The 18,058-nt window shown below is 41.5% G+C and overlaps 1 protein-coding gene across 3 annotated transcripts in view; it reads right to left on the reverse strand.

The window, feature by feature from the left end:
• The window catches only part of slc9a7 (solute carrier family 9 member 7), a 197,409-nt gene that overhangs the window by 52,058 nt on the left and 127,293 nt on the right, over window positions 1–18,058 (reverse strand). For all 3 annotated transcript variants that reach the window (XM_069891930.1, XM_069891929.1, XM_069891931.1), the window contains exons 6-11: window positions 11,115–11,227; window positions 8,957–9,062; window positions 8,181–8,322; window positions 5,673–5,778; window positions 1,700–1,788; window positions 21–134 (exon numbers count right to left, since the gene is read on the reverse strand). In XM_069891930.1, the coding sequence (XP_069748031.1) occupies window positions 21–134; window positions 1,700–1,788; window positions 5,673–5,778; window positions 8,181–8,322; window positions 8,957–9,062; window positions 11,115–11,227 (670 nt within the window). The remainder of the gene's footprint in view (window positions 1–20; window positions 135–1,699; window positions 1,789–5,672; window positions 5,779–8,180; window positions 8,323–8,956; window positions 9,063–11,114; window positions 11,228–18,058) is intronic.

An 18,058-nucleotide genomic window follows, 5' to 3' on the forward strand; every position in this document is an offset into this window, starting at 1 on the left:
AGTAACGCAGTAAAGGATACAAAAGCCCCCAGAATGAAGATGGGGTTAAAGATGTGATTCTGAAATGTGAAGAGAGCCAACCCCATGTAGGAAAATATGAAGTTTTCAGCCAGGAAATTCAGAACTTCAAATAACTGAGGAAGAAGCAAAATACTGCGTTAGGATAAAACATGATACAACAGGAATGTACAGCATTGTAAAAAGGTCTTCCATTACAGTAGAAGTCTGAAAATCTGGACTGCTCGGGGATTGGGTCCATCTGGATTTTCTGGATTCTCGGGCAGGATTTTTAAAATTCAGATTTAAGGAGGAGCTTCATTGCTTGTGAATGGAACACCTGCAGCTTCTACTGCTTGATGGTTCTTTTGTTTTCCTTAAATACTTTCATATATTACATTTTTTACGACTTTGTAATTTATATGTGATAAGATTATTCTGCACCATGTGCTCATGGATGATATCTTGAAGACTGAAGCTATAACCTCTTTTCATGCAGTCGCCTTTTTTTAATATTGTAAATTGTGGATTTTCCAATGTCGTACATTTCCATTAGAACAGTATTGCTCACACCATGTTCTAGTTTATATACTTTAGGATCCATTATTTATAGGTTTGTTCATACATATGCTCTATATGGTTGCCGCTCTGCATCTGTGGCAATGACACATGCATGCACACAAAACCCCTCTAAATTTAAAAAGTTTGAGAGTATTTGAATAATCTGGATTCTCGAGTGGTCCAGACTTCTATAGTATTCGAATTTTTGGACTTCTACTGCATTTAGTTTAGAAGATCCTCATTAAAACTTACAATTTTAAGAAAACATTCATCACATGGCTTGTATGAGGTGCTGCCAAATTCTCTTACTTATTCATCCATAGGAGATCATGTGTTGTCTGATGAAATACCCTTGAACTGAGGCCGCAGTTGAGTCACCACCCCACCCCACCGCCACGGGTGGATCCAGAATTACATGCTACGTAGAGAGCAGATTTCATTCCTTCATCTACATTTGTGAACCAGATAAGTTTCAAAATAACCTGATATCTTCATGGTTACTGGATGACCGGACTCTTTTTAAATTGCAGATTTGGTTAAAATACTTGAATTTAAATTCTCCAGCTGCTATAGTGAGATTCCGACATGATTTTCAACCAATAGTCTTGATCTCTGATTGCTAGTTCAGTAAATTAACTATTTCACTATCACTTTCTATCTATTTGCTGATAAATATGTTTCTACACAATTCCAAGTACACATGAGAATTAAGGTCAGCACACCTTCCTGATGACAGGTGTTAAGGTCAATTACATTTCTAGTCACACAAATTTATAAATTCACACATTTATAAACTTTCTGCAGACTCATGCGGGATTGAGAGAAATCAAACTAGAAATAGAAATATTTCCAACTGCTCTAACAGCAAACAAGTATTACAGGCACACAATCCTTTATCTGGACAGCTAAAATCCAGAAAGCTCTGAAATCCGGCAGGTTGGGGGAGAGACCGGCAGGTTGGGGGAGAGACCGGCAGCACGACTGGAAGGGGGTGGGGGTGGATATGGCAGCACAATTCGGGTGGGCTTAAATCTGGCTTTCCGAAATCTGGAAAAATCCAAAATTCGAAACACACAGTCCACCAAGGGTTCCGGATAAAGGGTTGTGTACCTGTACAAGCAAACACAAACTGAAGAATTACCTGCTTTGTTCGATCTCTGGATTCAGGAGACAAGTTGTTATAGGTGTAATGAGCCTGTGTGATTCCACAGAAGAGAACTGCAACCACACCTGTATGTGGGGAAAGCAAAACTCACAAAACTGTTTTTCATTTTATAAGCCCCATCTGTGAAAACAGCTAGCACAACGCTATTACAGCGCCAGCGATCTGGGCTCGAATCCGGCGCTGTCTGTAAGGAGTTTGGACATCCTTCTTGTGTCTGCATGGGTTTCCTCTGGGTGCTGCAGTTTCCTCCCATCCTTCAAAAACTTGTGGGGATTGTAGATTAACGTGTTTGGGTGGGGCACAGTCATGTGGGCTGCATGGGCCTGTTATCATACTGTATGTCAAAATTACAAGTTAAAAACCTTTGTACAATATGTTAAAAATCCAATATAACAAACAATTCTCATTTTAATGGCCTTTTCATCCCCTTGACAACCAGAGATTGGGAAAGGAAGGAGGGATTACTACAAATTGGGATATCACTCGAATTTCCTGATAGAATTCTTCAACTCACCACCAACATTGCTCAGCCCTAAAAACTTGATCAATGCAACATTTTCAGTATCTACATTCAGGGCCCCAGAAAGTCCTTCCAAGTGAAGAGACACTTTCATGTGAATCTGTAGGGGTCATCTACTACATCCTGTGCTCCCGTTGATGGCCTCCTCTATGATGGAGAGACGGGGAGATACTTTGATTGAGCACCTTTGCTCTGTCTGCTACAATAGTGGGGACTTTTCAGTGGCCAACCATTTCAATTTCACGCCTCACTCCCACAGGTCTGTCCAGGGCCTCATGCACTGCCACACTGAGGCCACCCGCATATTGGAGGAGCAACCCCTGATATTCTGCCTGGGCACTCTCCAACTAGATGGAATTAGCATGGATTTCTCCAATTATCATTAAACCACTCCCCTGTCCCTCTCTCTCCCTTCCTCATCCACCCATCTTCTTTTCTCCAGATCTCCACCCCTTTCCCTCTACTTTGAATGAACTATCCCCTTCCCCTTTCACCTCAGCTTTATTTCTATTGTGCCCTCCCTTCAACATCTACCTATGACCTATTGCCTGTGGCCCTGTGCTCCTCCCCTTACCATTATATTCAGGCATCGACCTGCTTTTTGCTCATACTCTGACGAAGGGCTCAGGCCTTAGACGTGGTTTATGTATCTTCGCTCCATAAAGAACACTGCGTGACTTGCTAAATTTCTCCAGCATTTTTGTGTAAACTTGAATCACAGCATCCGTAGACTTCATTGTTTTAACTGCAGTACCCCATGAACCTTGCTGCAGCTGTAACCAAGATGGATGGATATATACTGCCAGGTCACACTTGGGCTCTTGAACTTTGTCCACTAGTTATGGATTATGGTTAATCTATGCCCACCCTCCATTTATCCAGATACCCCTTGAATAAAAATCCATCAGTTTGAATTTTTTAATTGCCCCATTCCCTGTGCATTTTGAGGAATGTTCCAGATTTTCCATTTACTCCATCGGGGACTTCTCTACTTCTGATCGATCTAGCTCTAATTTTAATTGCTGTGGTCACTTTTCCTGGAATCTGCACTCGAGGAAACAATTTCACTGCATACAGTTATTAAATCTTTTTGTCATTTTAACAACTCTCTCAGATCATCCTTTAATCTTGTGAGAGAATATATAGAGGTGTTTTGGAGATAAATTGGGAGAGGTTTGTTAGAGAAGGGTGGGAGGAAACTGACACATCCAGGAAAATCCCACTCAGGTCACAGGGAGAGCGTACAAACTCCTTATAGACAGCACCAGATTTGGACCCGGGTCGCTGGCGCTGTAACAATGCACTCTAATTTCGATACTAACCGTGCTATCCATAAATGCATAGGACCTCGTATAGAAGACACTCCTGGATCATATGTTTGCATATCCCAAATACAAAAGTGCAATGAAAATAAATTATGGGTGAAAGCTCATCCACCACAAGGCATGCAAAATTTCAATGTACCACGCAGCACTTCCAACACGAGTTAGGTATGTCTCTCACAAATGAGGCTAGCTCTGTTGTTTCCTTCACCTTTCCCAAAGTGCAAACAAATTGGTAATTCTGCTTGGGTGCACTTTGACGCGAGCCTGGATTGATAATCTGGTTGAGGAGGGCATCAAATTTAAGGCGGCCCCATGCCTTGTCCAAATCCACATGGGGGCAGGAACGTAGGATTATTTAGGAAATGACCCTTGGTCAGGGATAATAGATAATAGATGTCCATTGCAAAGGTGTGAAGACTGGTTGTCACCAGAGTAGCATAACCACCGAATCGCAGCCAACCTTGGTCTACTTGCATCTACTCCATCAGACTTAACCATCAACTCGCCTCATATGACCTGACAGAAGCCCACAGCTCAAAACAGGCTTTAAGCAGCCTGTTAAAGGAGTGTTTTGTTTTTAAGTCATGCAACCATGGAGGTCCATGGCCAAAACAGTGATGTCTGTACTGGGCAGCTTACCACAAGGTGTTGCAGAATCTAGGGGAGCAGTACACTGGCGCAAGGGCACCAGAAACAGGGAAAATGCCCTCCACCCCACCCTGTTGAGGAGAAGAATGGGAGTCGACACTACAGGGTTGTGACCATGACAGCAGGCCAGCGAGGAGCTCAGCGGCTGAAGGACCCACACAGGCTGAAGGTAACTTACAGATTAAAGACTCACACAGGCTGCTGGAGACCAGCTCATGGGAACTGGGATTTGAGAAAGCGCTGAGGGCAAGAAGGGCCTCAGGCAGCGAAGGCTTAACTTGGATCTGGAGCTTGGATTTGCTGATAATTTGAACTGGAGTCTGTGCGGCTGCAGAATTGCTGGAGGCGAATCCACAAACAGTGTCTCTGAAGGGTCTTCTATTGTTAGGGGCACCGGGCAAGGCTCCTGGTGACTCTTTGCCTTACAGCAGGCAAAAGTTGAAGTACATCATGCATATTACATTTTTAATGTATTATTATATAAATCATAGCACAGAATATTGGAGCTGGGAGGTGATGTTAAGACGCCAAGTTTGGAATACTGTGTGCAGTTGATAGGAAGGATATCAATAAGGTGGAAAGGGTGCAAAGAAGTTTTATTAAAATATTGCCTGGATTGTAGAATTTAGAATACAAAGAAAGACTGAGTAGACTGGGTCTTTATTCATTGGAACGTAGAAGGTTGAGAGGGGATTTGATAGAGGTGTATAAAATTATGAGGGGGATATATAGAGTAGATGTGAAAAGGCTCTTCCCCTTGAGGGTAGGTGATATTGGAATGAGGGGTCATGTTAAGGGTTAGGGGCAAAACTTTAGAAGCAACATGAGGGGAAGCTTCTTCACTCAGAGAGTGGTGGCTGAGTGGAATGACCTTCCAGAAGAGGTGGTTGCAGCAGGGTCAATTTTGTCATTTAAGAGGAGGTTGGATGAGTACATGGATATGAGGGGGTTGGAGGGTTATGGGCAGGGAGCAGGTAGGTGGAACTAGTGGAGTTCACTTAAATCGGTGTGGACTAGAAGGGCTGATATGGCCTGTTTCCTTTCAGTAATTGTTATAATGTTATATGGTTATATGGACAATAAAAGGAACCTTTGAACCCTTACACTTGTTCAGAGTTTGATCAACAGTTTAATTAGTCATGCATACTAACTTCTTCCAAGGTTACAACTGTGGTGGTACACCATCGGCCTACTGCAGGGGGCAACCTCTGTAAGGGGACAGGACAACACCTGGCTGGCTGTCAATCAGTCAGCTTGAATGGATCAAGCCCCACCCGGTCGGGTGTCAATCACCCTCTGGGATATAAGCCTGTGCCGGCCTCCAAGGCCTCACTCAGAGTTGCTGCAGCCACAGCCAGCCTGGCTCTGTGGAAGTCTTTGTGGATTAAAGCCTGTTGTACAGTCTTTATCTTTGTGTGTGTCTGATTCTGGCTAACAGTGCACCACAACAACTTACCGGTAAAGCTACAGGCTTCCGCCAGCAGAAATGTGCTCCAGGACATCAAGAAAAACAAAGCTGTCTCCAGGAGTGGAAAACAGTGCAGTTTGGTGAATTTAGTGACTTGAAGAACAACAGTTAAGGCAACAATTTAAATTTAATAGCACCCTATTCAATGCAGCTGAGCTCTGTCTTTGCGAAGACAGGGAGGACCCTCCTGCCCTCTTGAATTGTGCAGGCGTAACTCATAATTGGGACCCTGTGCAGAGCTACCACAATTAGCTGATAAGTTGGAAGTGAATCTGCCACACATCTAATGTCCAAAAAGCCCTGGACTATTGATCCAGAAACACACCCACCACGTTTCTGGAGATTTTAAAATAGAACTGTTCAGGTGAACCTGGAGTAAAGATTACTGGTAAAAGCAGGTGGTTGTGAAAAAAATGTATCTGCTTCGCCAACAACCTTCACAGAAAGTCATTTGATACACTGGCCAATCATGTCATTTCAGCTCCAGCAATCCTCCCCAAAATGGCTCAGCCATAAACAGAATCACTTCTGTACAAGAAGTGACCCACTTGTTCCTTCTTTATCTCTTTAATATTTTATTTCTCTTTGTCACATTAATAAAATTACACAGTGCCAGCCGATATGTTTACAGAAATGGTGGTGAACAAGAACATTTACAGATAGGTTTTTTTTAAATTCTCTGATGAAGGGCTCAAGCCTGAAACATTAACTGCCTTTTGCTTCCAATGGATGTTGCCTAAACCTGCCGAGTTTCTCCAGGACTTTTGTGTGCTGCAGAAATGTGTTTCTATCATCATGTTTCAGTGGAGCTTGGCTTCATTATGCAGAAACAGGCCCTTCAACCTAACTCGTCCATGCCAACCAGGTCTTCTAAATGTACTAGTCCCATTTGCCTACATTTAACCCATGTAGGCCTAAACCTTTTTCAACCAAGTACCTTTTAAACCAGCCATTCTCACCCATTTTTTTTTTACTGCTATGCACCCTGCCCCCTGAGGACTGTGCTTAAAGTTTATGGACCCCTTCCCATACTTACTTGTCTCCTACTGTCGACCTAAAAAATTATTTATTAGATTTCAGATTTATTGTCAGAGTACATACATGCAACCCTGAGATTCCTTTTCCCCGCAGGCGTGGCATAATTACCACCAAGTGGTACTGCAAAAAATAAATTGCACACAGCATAAATGTAAATAAAAGAACTGTAAACAGATAATAAATGTAAAAAAACTGACTGTGCAATACTGTGTGAACAAAAGAAAATCAATAAAGTGCACAAGAGCCCTTATTGAGTCTCTAATTGACTTTATCATTGAGAAGTCTGTTGGTGGTGGGATATAAGCTGTTCCTGAACCTTGTGGTGCGAACTTGTGGCAGCTATACTTCTTTTCTGATGGTAGCAGTGAGAACAGACCATGTGGTGGATGGCATGGGACTTCAGTGATTGCTGCTGCCCTCTGATGGCAGCTTTCCCTCTAGATGTACTCTATAGTGGGGAGAGTTTTGCCTGTGTTGACCTGGGCTGTGTCCACTACCTTTACGCTCAGGGTTAATGGTGTTTCCATGCCAGAACACGATGCATTCAGTCAGTACACTTTCCACCACACCTCTGTAGAAATTTGCCAGGGTTTCTGATGTCATACCAAACCCCCAAGGAAGTAAAGGCACTGATGTGTTTTCTTCACGATGCCATTGGTGTGTTGGGTCCAGCAAAGATCTTCTGAGTCCAAGGACTTGTATTTGCTCACCCTTTCCATCTCTGATTTCCCCCCCCCCCCCCCCCCAACAATGATCACTGTATTGTCTACCTCCGGCTTTCCTTATGTGAGGTGAAAAGAAAACAAGGCTTTTATTTAAATGTGCTGTGGTTCACAGTGGGGTCGTTGGGTTTCCATTGAGAATGGCTGTTTTAAACATCTGGTGTGGCGACCTCTACAGCTTCCTCTGGCAGTTTGCCGATACAAGTACCAAAATATATATTATATTGCATCAAATCGTGCGCTCTCAACAGCTGTGCATTATCTTGCAGTGGAACACTAGTTAGGCCAGCACTAAGTTTTTCATCACGAGCTCAGTGTTCCCCTATATTGTACTGCTTACCAGCAACGAGGTCTCGATTAGTTCTAAGCAGCTGCCTGCACAATTTTAACAGAGAATATTGTTCCAGTGGAACATACAATGGGAGCCAGCCTCAGCTCAGTTGGTGGCATTGGAAATGGTTCAAGCCCCACTCCTGACGCAAAGTGTCCATTTTCCAAGCTGATCGCTCAGGGTACAACTGCTGGACGGGCCAACATTCAAAGGAGTTAATATACTGAGGGTTTGCTCCCACTCTCTGAAGTAGCAGATGGACCCCAGAGAGCAAGGTTCCTCCTGCTGTTCCAGCCTTCGTCAAACATCAATAAAACTAAAATCACGTTAGCCTCCTTTTGTTATCCAATTGCTCAAAGAGCAACAGACCAAATGGGTGCATCGGCTGCGACAATGAAAGGATATTAGAGCAGTCAACACTCCAGTCACCGCCCCCATGGCAAAGGAACCACTAAATATTCCAAGGAAGACACCAACGCACTTGAAAAAAGCAGCAGCATCGAAGGTGTGGCTGTTTTCACCCGCCGGCTGGTAAGCTACAATCGACCTGCACGAGAGAAAAAATATATTAAGCGACCTGCATTCAAATTTACTTGAGCAAAATTCTACATTCGGTAGCAATCCAAAATAAAAACAGAAAATGGGCAGCAGTTACGAGAAAGAAAACATTACAAGTTAGACATTAGAAACATTTCCCCTGTTCCTTTCTCAACGGATGGTGTCTGACCTGCTGAACATTTATAACGCTTTGGAGTTACGTTTCAAGACAAAATCCCAATGCTTGACATCCAGAACCGTAATTTTATTTATTGATTGACCAGTTCTTCCTTCTTTATTCTTCCCCGATCCGAAATTACCTTCCATAGTAATGATATCAAGACAGTGACTGACTGACATCATGAAATCCAACACAATGCTGGTAATTCACTAACGCCACAGACAACACAATGATAGCTCACAGATTCCTTGGTGCCAGTGAAGTATCAGAACTCATTAACCCTTGGGGCCCAGCTCACGATACCATGACAGCAAGGATTTCCCTGTGGCCAAGGTCTGGTACTTCAGTATTTCACTATGACCACTTCAGGCAAGTGTTCCAACAGTAATTAATACGTGTTCGTTCCAATCATCCTGCAAGCTGACATAGGTCAGGCATTACTAAAACAAAGTTGCACACTTACGATGAGAGCACAATGGCGACAGCATCATTCAACACGCTTTCTCCAAACAGCAAAGCATACAGGTCAACATCCACTTGAAGCTCATTGAATATGGCAAGGACAGTTACTGTCAAAACAGAAAACAATGTGAATTTAAGTCTATCAGTGCAAGAAGATTAATTAAAATTTAAATTAAAAAATGGGCAGATGAAAAGGATTCAGAGAGCAATTTTGGAGAGATGTGTCCTTCATCATTCCTTTGTTGCTTCAATACTCTCTAAGCTAGTCATCTATACCTGTCTTGGGAAAGCTCCCAACATGTTAAAAGGACCCATCCTGACCCAATCACAGTCTCTTCTTTCCCACTTCCACTGAGCAGAAGGTACACCAGTTTAAAAATGCAAACCTCCAAATTTGCCTGACCAAGGGCCAAGGCCCAAAAATATCGATTGCCCTTTACTTTCAATGAATGCTGCACGACCTGCTGAGTTTTGCCAGCACGTTTGATCATGGAGCTTGACCCCAGCATCTGTAGATTTTCTTAAATTTAGACATATAACACTGTAACAGGCCCTTCCGGTCCACAAGCCCGTGCTGCCTTAGTTACAACTAATTGACCTACAATCGCTGTGTGATTTGAAAGGTAGGAAGAGACCGAAGCACCCAGAGGAAACCCACGCAGACATGGGAGAACACACAAACTGTTTACAGATAGCATCCAATTCTAACCCAGCCCTCTGGCATTGTCACAATGTTGCACTAACCGTGCCGCTCTTCGTTTAACTCCTCCAGATTCAAGGACAGTTTCACCGTTATCAAGAACTTCTATGGATTTCTCACTGGCAAAAAGATGATGCCCTTGCACTTCTTCTAACTGTACTTTTCTCTAGAGCCTGCATCATGCTATGTACTTTTTTTTTTCCCTCGACACCATGCAAGATTTGACTACCTGCTGTATGAGTTGACTTACCTGGATGGCACACAAAACCAAGCTTTTCATCATACCTCAGTATTTAATCTCTTCATCTTCGGGTGCGTCCACCTCTCACTGACCCGTGACCTCACTCAATCCAGCACTTTATGTCATACTGTTGTGGCAATGCTCCACATTTAACATGATCATGTATTTGAATCCCACCCTCCCTCCCCTTCTGTGAGCACCTCCAGCCTTGTATATATCAAAGAACTCTGCACTGTTTCGGCAGTTTGCACATCTCCAATGCCTTTAGCAGATTCTCCTGCTCTAATGTTCCTCTCCTACACATCTCACCTTCACAAATAGCTCCCTAAACATTACCAATTTAACCGAGATTTTAACCCCCTGTCCTGGTATCTCAATACTTGGTCTTGGTACCATTGCACAGACATCAGCCAGCACCCTTACTATATTAAAAGGTCTGATATAAAGGTTGTTGATTAAAGAACCATTCAGAGCCCGTTTAAATCATGTTTCTATCTTAACGTAAAAAAGTCCAAAAATTGTAAAGAATGTTCTTCAACAATGATTAATTAGAGTGTACCAAAATTGGTACATTATCTGGGGCTTGAACTCAGGCCTCAAAGATGGGAGGGAGTGATAGGGGAACTCCTTCATTGGGAGTCAATACGTTAGGATACTTGGACCAACATTTCGCCAGTTTTGATTCCAATTGCTAGCCTTTCCTCTGCAGAACATTATTCACCTCTGACTCTGGTCTTTCCCATCCACTTTTATTTTCCCCGAGGACAGTATCCACTACCTTCTCAGGTTAAATTTCCAGCACTTTTCCCCCACCCTCTTTCCCACAAGGTCTTCATTCCACTCTCACAGAATTAAAAAAAAATCATTGGTAAATTTGCTTGGACACTGCCATTTTTCACTCTGCTTTTTGTAACATCTTCATTATTGCTCATGTGAGGCCAGTTTGGAAAACAGTGGCTTCCCATTCTGTTTGTTCTCTCCTCCTGCCCCTTCTGTTCATTCCGGAAGAAATGCGATTTGTCTGAATTGCAAACTCCATCTCCCCCTGCAACTAGATGTCTCACCTGCCGAACCTTTCTGTCCAGCAGTTTTTGCTCATTTTATGCTGATCTTAAATCTTTGCTATTACACACCAAGATCAGTTGCAGAACTGATTGCACCAAAAAGTAGGCAGTTTGTGTAATAAAATCGGTTCATAAAATCTTTGCTATTACACACCAGGATCAGTTGCAGAAATGATTGCACCAAAAAATAGACAGTCTGTGTAATAAAATCCATCTTCAAGCTGACCCACGGCATACATCAGCTTCACAATGCCATACATGAAGTTTCTGTAATAAGAACACAAATTTACTTTAATCCTTATAAAAATAGAACTGTTAAAAACAAAAGGGGTGAAGTTCCCCACAAAGTCCGTCTCATCTCTCTTCCATCTCAACCACGGTGCTTGTGTGATTATCAGGCATTTCTGCGGATCTTTCACCAAGCTGTAGTGGGAGGTTGGGAAAATATCGACCTTAATAGAGGATCGCTTTTTTTTTTTACATTAAGAACAGGTGGATCAGCATATTCAGATAAAGTTGGTTTTAATTCAGTATTACATCATCCTTCTCAGAACGTGAACAATATATTCAAGGAATTTACAGAACAATTTAAAATATTAACACAAGTTTTCATGTTAGTCTTGTAAATTAGTGCAATCATAAAATTTGTGCTTCATGCAAAACATTATTTTTGAATTTCAAGCAATATACATGATGAGACCAACTATATCTGGGGAAAAAACATCAGAATAGCCACTTTCCACTGCACATTTCTTTCCTGTATGGATTCAACAACATAACTTTCAAGTACAAACTTAGCCACGTGCAAGTGTTTATGCTCGACACAAGAAATACCTCACCGTTACTTCTGCGATATTTAATTATTCTCCTCCCCTCAGCAAGTCACAATATAGAGATTCTTCACAGAAAAATTGCCCATGTAGGTGTTTTGGAACCAGAGAATACTACAACACAGGAACAGGCCCTTCAATCCATCTAGTCTGTGCCAAACTACTATTCTATCCTGTTCATTGACCTGCACCCAGACTATAGCCTTCCATACCTTTCCCATCCACGTACCAATCCAAACTTTCCCTACATGTCAAAATTAAGTCCACATTCACTTCAGCTGGCAGCTCGTTCCACACTCTCACCATTCTCTGCATGAAAGATTTCTCCTTCACCTTTCACCCACGTCCCCTTGTTCTCGTCTCACCTAACCTCAGTGAAAAAGCTTGCTTGCATTTACTCTATCCTTAACCCTCATAATTTGGTATACCTCTATCAAATCACCCCTCATACTTCTACGCTGCAAGGAATACAGACCTAACCCATTTATCTTTCTCTGTAATTCAAACCCTGAAACCTAGACAACATTCTTGTAAATCTCCGTAGCACTCTTTCAATCTTATTGATATCTTTCATCGAAACATAGAAACATAGAAGATAGGAGCAGGAGTAGGTCATTCGGCCCTTCGAGCCTGTTCCGCCATTCAACGAGATCATGGCTGATCTTAAAGTTCAGTACCCCGTCCCCGCCTTCTGTCCGTAACCTTTAATACCCTTATACTAAAGAAATAGATCTAATTCCCTCTTAAATAGATTTAATGAACCTGCCTCTACTGCCCTCTGTGGCAATGAATTCCAGAGATTCACCACCCTCTGGGTCAAGAAATTCCTCCTCATCTCGGTCCTAAATGGTTTGCCTATTATCCTCATAAGTTCTGGATTTTCCCATCCTTGGAAACATCCCATCTGCATCCATTCTGTCCAGTCCTGCCAGAATTTTATATGTCTCTATGAGATCCCCTCTCAATCTTCTAAACTCCAGTGAGTACAATCCCAATTTGCGCAATCTTTCCTATAAATCCCAATTTGCGCAATCTTTCTCTCACTAAAGTTCTATTTACTTATTCAGAAGTCTTAATTTTTGAAGAATGAAGTCCCAGCAAAGTCAGGGAATATCGATAATTTAGTAACATAGGGCAGTTCAATTTTTCATATTGATAAATTTTATTTTACAATTTTTATTGATTTTACACAGATACACACAAGTATAAGAACAAGAAAAATATACTCTACAGGTACAAAGTAATTACAATGTATCCTAGAATAAAATAAACATCCCAACTAATTATAAACAGACAGAATTCAATATTGTAGCTCTAGCTCCTGCGGGAAAAAAAACACAAAAGAAAAGACTGTGACTAACTAATCGGAAATCTATAACCCCTAAAACTAAGAAAAAGTTGCTGGAACACCTTAAACCACAAAAAGGTTAACAGTAACAGTACATTGGTGAATTGCCTTGAATGTAAATAAGTTCAGGAAGAGATCATAAATGTTTTGTATGTTATATATAAAATAGTAAACCACTATTATTCATTAGACATTAAAATATTCTATAAAAGTGTGTCACATTTCATCAAACTTCAGTTTTCAAAACACTGCATCAAATCTTCTCAAGGTTCAAAAATGATACGGTTTGGGTCGTCCATTATACATAACTGGGAGAGATAGAATCCCTTCCATCTTAGCAAAATAGATCTTCTAGCCATTAAAGTGGTAAGATCTATCACATGGCAATCCGACCCCGATAATCGACTGCTCTCTATCATCACACCAAATAAAGCTGATGAGATTGAATAGAAACCAAGAAGATGCGGGAAAATGCATCAAAAGTTTCCTTCCAAAAGTGATCTAATGCTGAACAGGACCAAAACATAGGAAATAAGAAAACACCCCATTACGATATTCGCCACATAAAGGGTTGATAGTAGGAAAAATCTTTGGATAAATGTGCTCTGTGTACTTTCTTGAAAAAGTGAATGATGTACACAAATGGAAGAGGAATGGACCAATTTTGAACACTTAGTCTATCTATCCTTAGAAAAAATAGTTTGTAAGTCACTCTCCCAAGCACTCTTTGTTCATAGAAACACAATGCATTTTAGAAATTAATCCAAAAATGAAGCCTATTAAACCCTTTGACAAGGATTTAACTGAAAAAAAGTCAATATGATTACTATCATGGGAGAAATAGCAACTTGGTTTCTCAGAAATCTCTAATTTGTAAATATCTAAAAAAATGGAAATGAGGGAGATTAAATTTATGTGACAAATTCTCAAAAATCATAAAACAGCCATCTACAAATAGATCAAAAAATGAAGTGATACCCTTTTCTCTCCATTTATGAAAAACATGATCAAGGCAAAATGCAGGAAAAATATTAATATTAATCGGAGCATATAAAGAAAACTTTTTTCAGTTCAAAACAGCGCCTGAATTGCATCCAAATTTGTAACAAATTTTTGACACACGAACTGCCAATTAATTTATTTGGCTTTAGCAAAGGAAATGGAAGGGAAGCACTAAGTAGTTTAGCCAGAGCAAATTTGTAAAACCTTTCAGCTCCATGGATGTCATTCTGGGCAGTCCAATTTACCTATGTAATGAATCCACAAAATAATACGTTTAATATTAATGCCCAATAATAATCTCAGGTTAAGCGAAGCAAAGCCCCATCTACTGTTGATTTTTTTTCAAATGAAGTTTATTGAACCTTGGAATTGTTGTTCCAAACATACAAATAGATAATAGATTCAACTGAATCAAAAAAAAATTTCTTTGGTAGAAAAATTAGAATTGCCTGGATTAAATATAAAAATTTAGGCAGAACATTCATTTTGATGACGTTAAATCTTCCAACAAGGAACATATAAAGGGGGGGGGGGGGGGACCATTTAGATAAGGTCTCTTTCACCTCTCTAAACAGAGGACTGAAGTTTTCTTTGAAAAAGATCTTTATAAATATCTCAGAAACTTTAACCCCTAAAAAGGTGAAATATCCCCTCACTATTTTAAATGGAATATTATCATAAATAGGAACATAACAATTCAAGGGAAAAAGTTCACTTTTGTGCAAATTAAGCTTGTAACTTGAAAAAAATAAAGTTTAATAATAAATTTAACATCGCACCATGAAGTATTCCAGGTGTGAGATATATACAAGTACACAATCCTTTATCCGGACATCTTAAAATACGGAAAGCTCCAAAATCTGGCAAGTGGGGAGAGAGGTGCAGCTCGAGTCGGGCGGCTGGGAGACCGGCAGCGCGAGTCGGGCAGGCGAGGGGGTGTGGGGGAGACGGCAGGGCGACTGGAAGGGGGTGGGGGTGAATACGGCAGCACAATTCAGGTGGGCTTAAATCTGGCTTTCTGAAATCCGGAACACACCGTCCCCCAAGGGTTCCGGATAAAGGATTGTGTACCTGTAATAACAAATCATCAGCGTAAAGTGAGACTTTGTAGTGAGGTCGCTACGGCTACAGCTCGATTATAGCTCTCGGTTATAGCCCCAAGGCTGTAGCTCGAAGTCGCAAGAGAAGAAAGACACCAACACCAGTACAGCGTATTCAACACTGAGTTTATTCAGCGGCAGACCTGTCTTTTATAGTCAGCTAGGCCGCATCACCACCGGGGTGTGGCTTAAGCGTACTGGCTGCTGATTGGTTACCTTGGATGCCCGGGCCCCGATTGGGCCTCCCTGCAATCCACCGGCGGTGATTGGCCAGTTTTACCGCTCAACCAGTAGCCTATGGAAACGGGCATTTCAGCCCGCACGATGTTTTGCCAGTCACCGCCTTTGATGGCTACTTCCCTTGTTGGCCTGAGGCTTGGGCTGCTACAACTTTATGCCTGAATGCCTGAAATATTTACTGAGTCCCGAAATGCAATAGCCAATGGTTCTAATACCAGGTCAAATAATAAAGGGCTAAGTGAGCAACGTTGCCTCATGCCATGAAACAACCTAAAAGGATGAGATCTTTGATTATTAGTAGATACTGAAGCCTGAGGTAGATCAATTTGATCAATGATATGAATTCTGGACCAAATTTAAATCTTTGCAAAATTTCAAATAAATATGGCCACTCAACCCTGTCAAACACTTTATTCACATCTAATGTGATAATGCATTCAGTAACTTAAGATGGTGGAAAGTAAATTATATTCATTAAACATCAAATATTAAAATGTGAACATCAATTTTTAATAAATCCTGTTTGGTTCGAGATAATTCTCTAATCTGCTTGCCAAAACTTTTGAAAGGATTTTTGCATCTACATTTAATAAAGAGATTGGTCTATAAAGAAGCACAATCTGTCGGATCTTTATATTTTTCTTAGATATCAATGGAGGCATACAACACAAACTAAATCAATCCATATGATTAGAGGAAACTTCTAAAGCAAATGCAGCATTGCAATCAGGAAAAGCTCCTGGTCCTGATGGTTACTCAGATGAATTATATAAATCGTTTGTTCAATTAATTGCTCCTCAGTTATTAACAGTTTTATCTGATGTTTTGTCCAAGGTTAAGCTTCCTGATACTTTTTAATGCAGCCTCAATTTCATTCATATTGATAGATTTAATAAACTGTAGGTTAAAAGCACCATGTTTTATTGATGCAAAGGAACTGATTAACCTGTGTTCTTTAATAGAATTATTAAATTCTTATTTTTGTAACACCTTACACAAACAACCCACAACCTCAAGTAGAACATGCTAATATCAGGATAAAATGGTGTGCATTATAAATTCAATTAAAAGTACTGGGGGGAAAGATTAAAAACAGCCCCGTCTAATTTATTCTCCTTTTATCCACATTCCCAATACATTTTAATGAGACAGCCAATGGCCAAGACTATCTGGTCTTCCTTGAAGGAACACAGAAATGCCGGAGGAACTCATCAGGTCTCACGGTGTCCATAGGAGGTAAAGGTACATTACTGATGTTTTGGGCCTAAACCCCATGGTGTCTATCGCACAGAAATACAGTGGCACTCACTTGGTCTGAATGGTTATTTAACATCAGTCATATGGGCTGATGTCCTGTGGAATAACAGCTTCAGAGCACTTAGACATTTGGAAAGAAGAACACAAGGTAAGTATTCAGCAGCCAAAAGCAGGCGACATGCTCTAAATTTGGCAGTTAGAGTTGTGAATTCCCGATGGAGGCAAGATTCATAAATGCAGGAAAACCTTTCAGCAGAGCAGAATGGATCTGCAAACATGAGTAGTGCAATGCTTGGACAGAGTGTCGCTGGAAACATCAGCAGTTCCGCCTAGGAATACCACGTCTGTGCCGAACACCATGGCCAAATTAAACCATACATCTTTTGCCTGTATGTGACTTACATTCACTGTACATTCATGTGTCCAGCTAGAAGCCTCTTAAACATTACCTTTGGGGGCAGTGGACTGGCACAGGGAAACAGAAATGGGGAGAAGCAGAGAAGATGACATGACAGGATGGTGCCCATGTCAGCAAACCAGCGAGGAGCTCAATAGCTGAGGGACCCACACAGTCTGCAGGCTACTGGAGACCGGATCATGAGTACCAGGTGTTGAGCCGGGATTTTAGAGGGTGCTGAGCGCAAGAAGGGCTCCTGAAGGGCCTCGGGCATTGAAGGCTTCCTGATCATGTCAGAGGTTTGGACCTGGAGCTCAGATTGCAGATGGATTGAACAGGAGTCTGTGTGGGTGCAGAGGCTATGGGAGTGCTGGAGGCAAATCTGTGGATACTCACTAGCCCCCTGTCTCAGGAATTATCTGGGGATTTACTGGGACAGAGTCCAGTGAAAAAGGAACACTGTCAAATTATGTCATTTCACGCCGGGGATTAACTGTCTCTACCCCTACTCATATCACCAGTGTTTGCTGACGTCAGCGTGCTGATAAAACCAGTGGAAAAGGGACAGCAGAAAGTCACCCGTTTCCAGTTGAAGGTAAAACACTCCAATCCCTGGGGATGAGTTGCATTCAGTGGAAAAGCAATTAGTGTCCCAATTAGGGGGGGCCCCCCAGTGGAAAAAGCACAAAGAGCTTCCTATCCTGAGATTCTGCACAGCCAATTAACTGGGATGCCAGCGGGAAAGGGGCTAGCGACTCTGAAGTGACTCTCTTTTGCTTCTTCCTCTTGCACTGTAAAGGGCACCAGACGGCAGTAATGCCTTACGGCAGACAGAAGGCAATTTCGTGTAATATTACAAGATCTGTCCTATTATATGACAATAAAGGAATCTTGTGTTTGCTTCCACTATTACCCCCTAAAAGC

Source organism: Narcine bancroftii, chromosome 7 (genome assembly GCF_036971445.1).
Source record: "Narcine bancroftii isolate sNarBan1 chromosome 7, sNarBan1.hap1, whole genome shotgun sequence".
Taxonomy (NCBI): Eukaryota; Metazoa; Chordata; class Chondrichthyes; order Torpediniformes; family Narcinidae; genus Narcine; species Narcine bancroftii.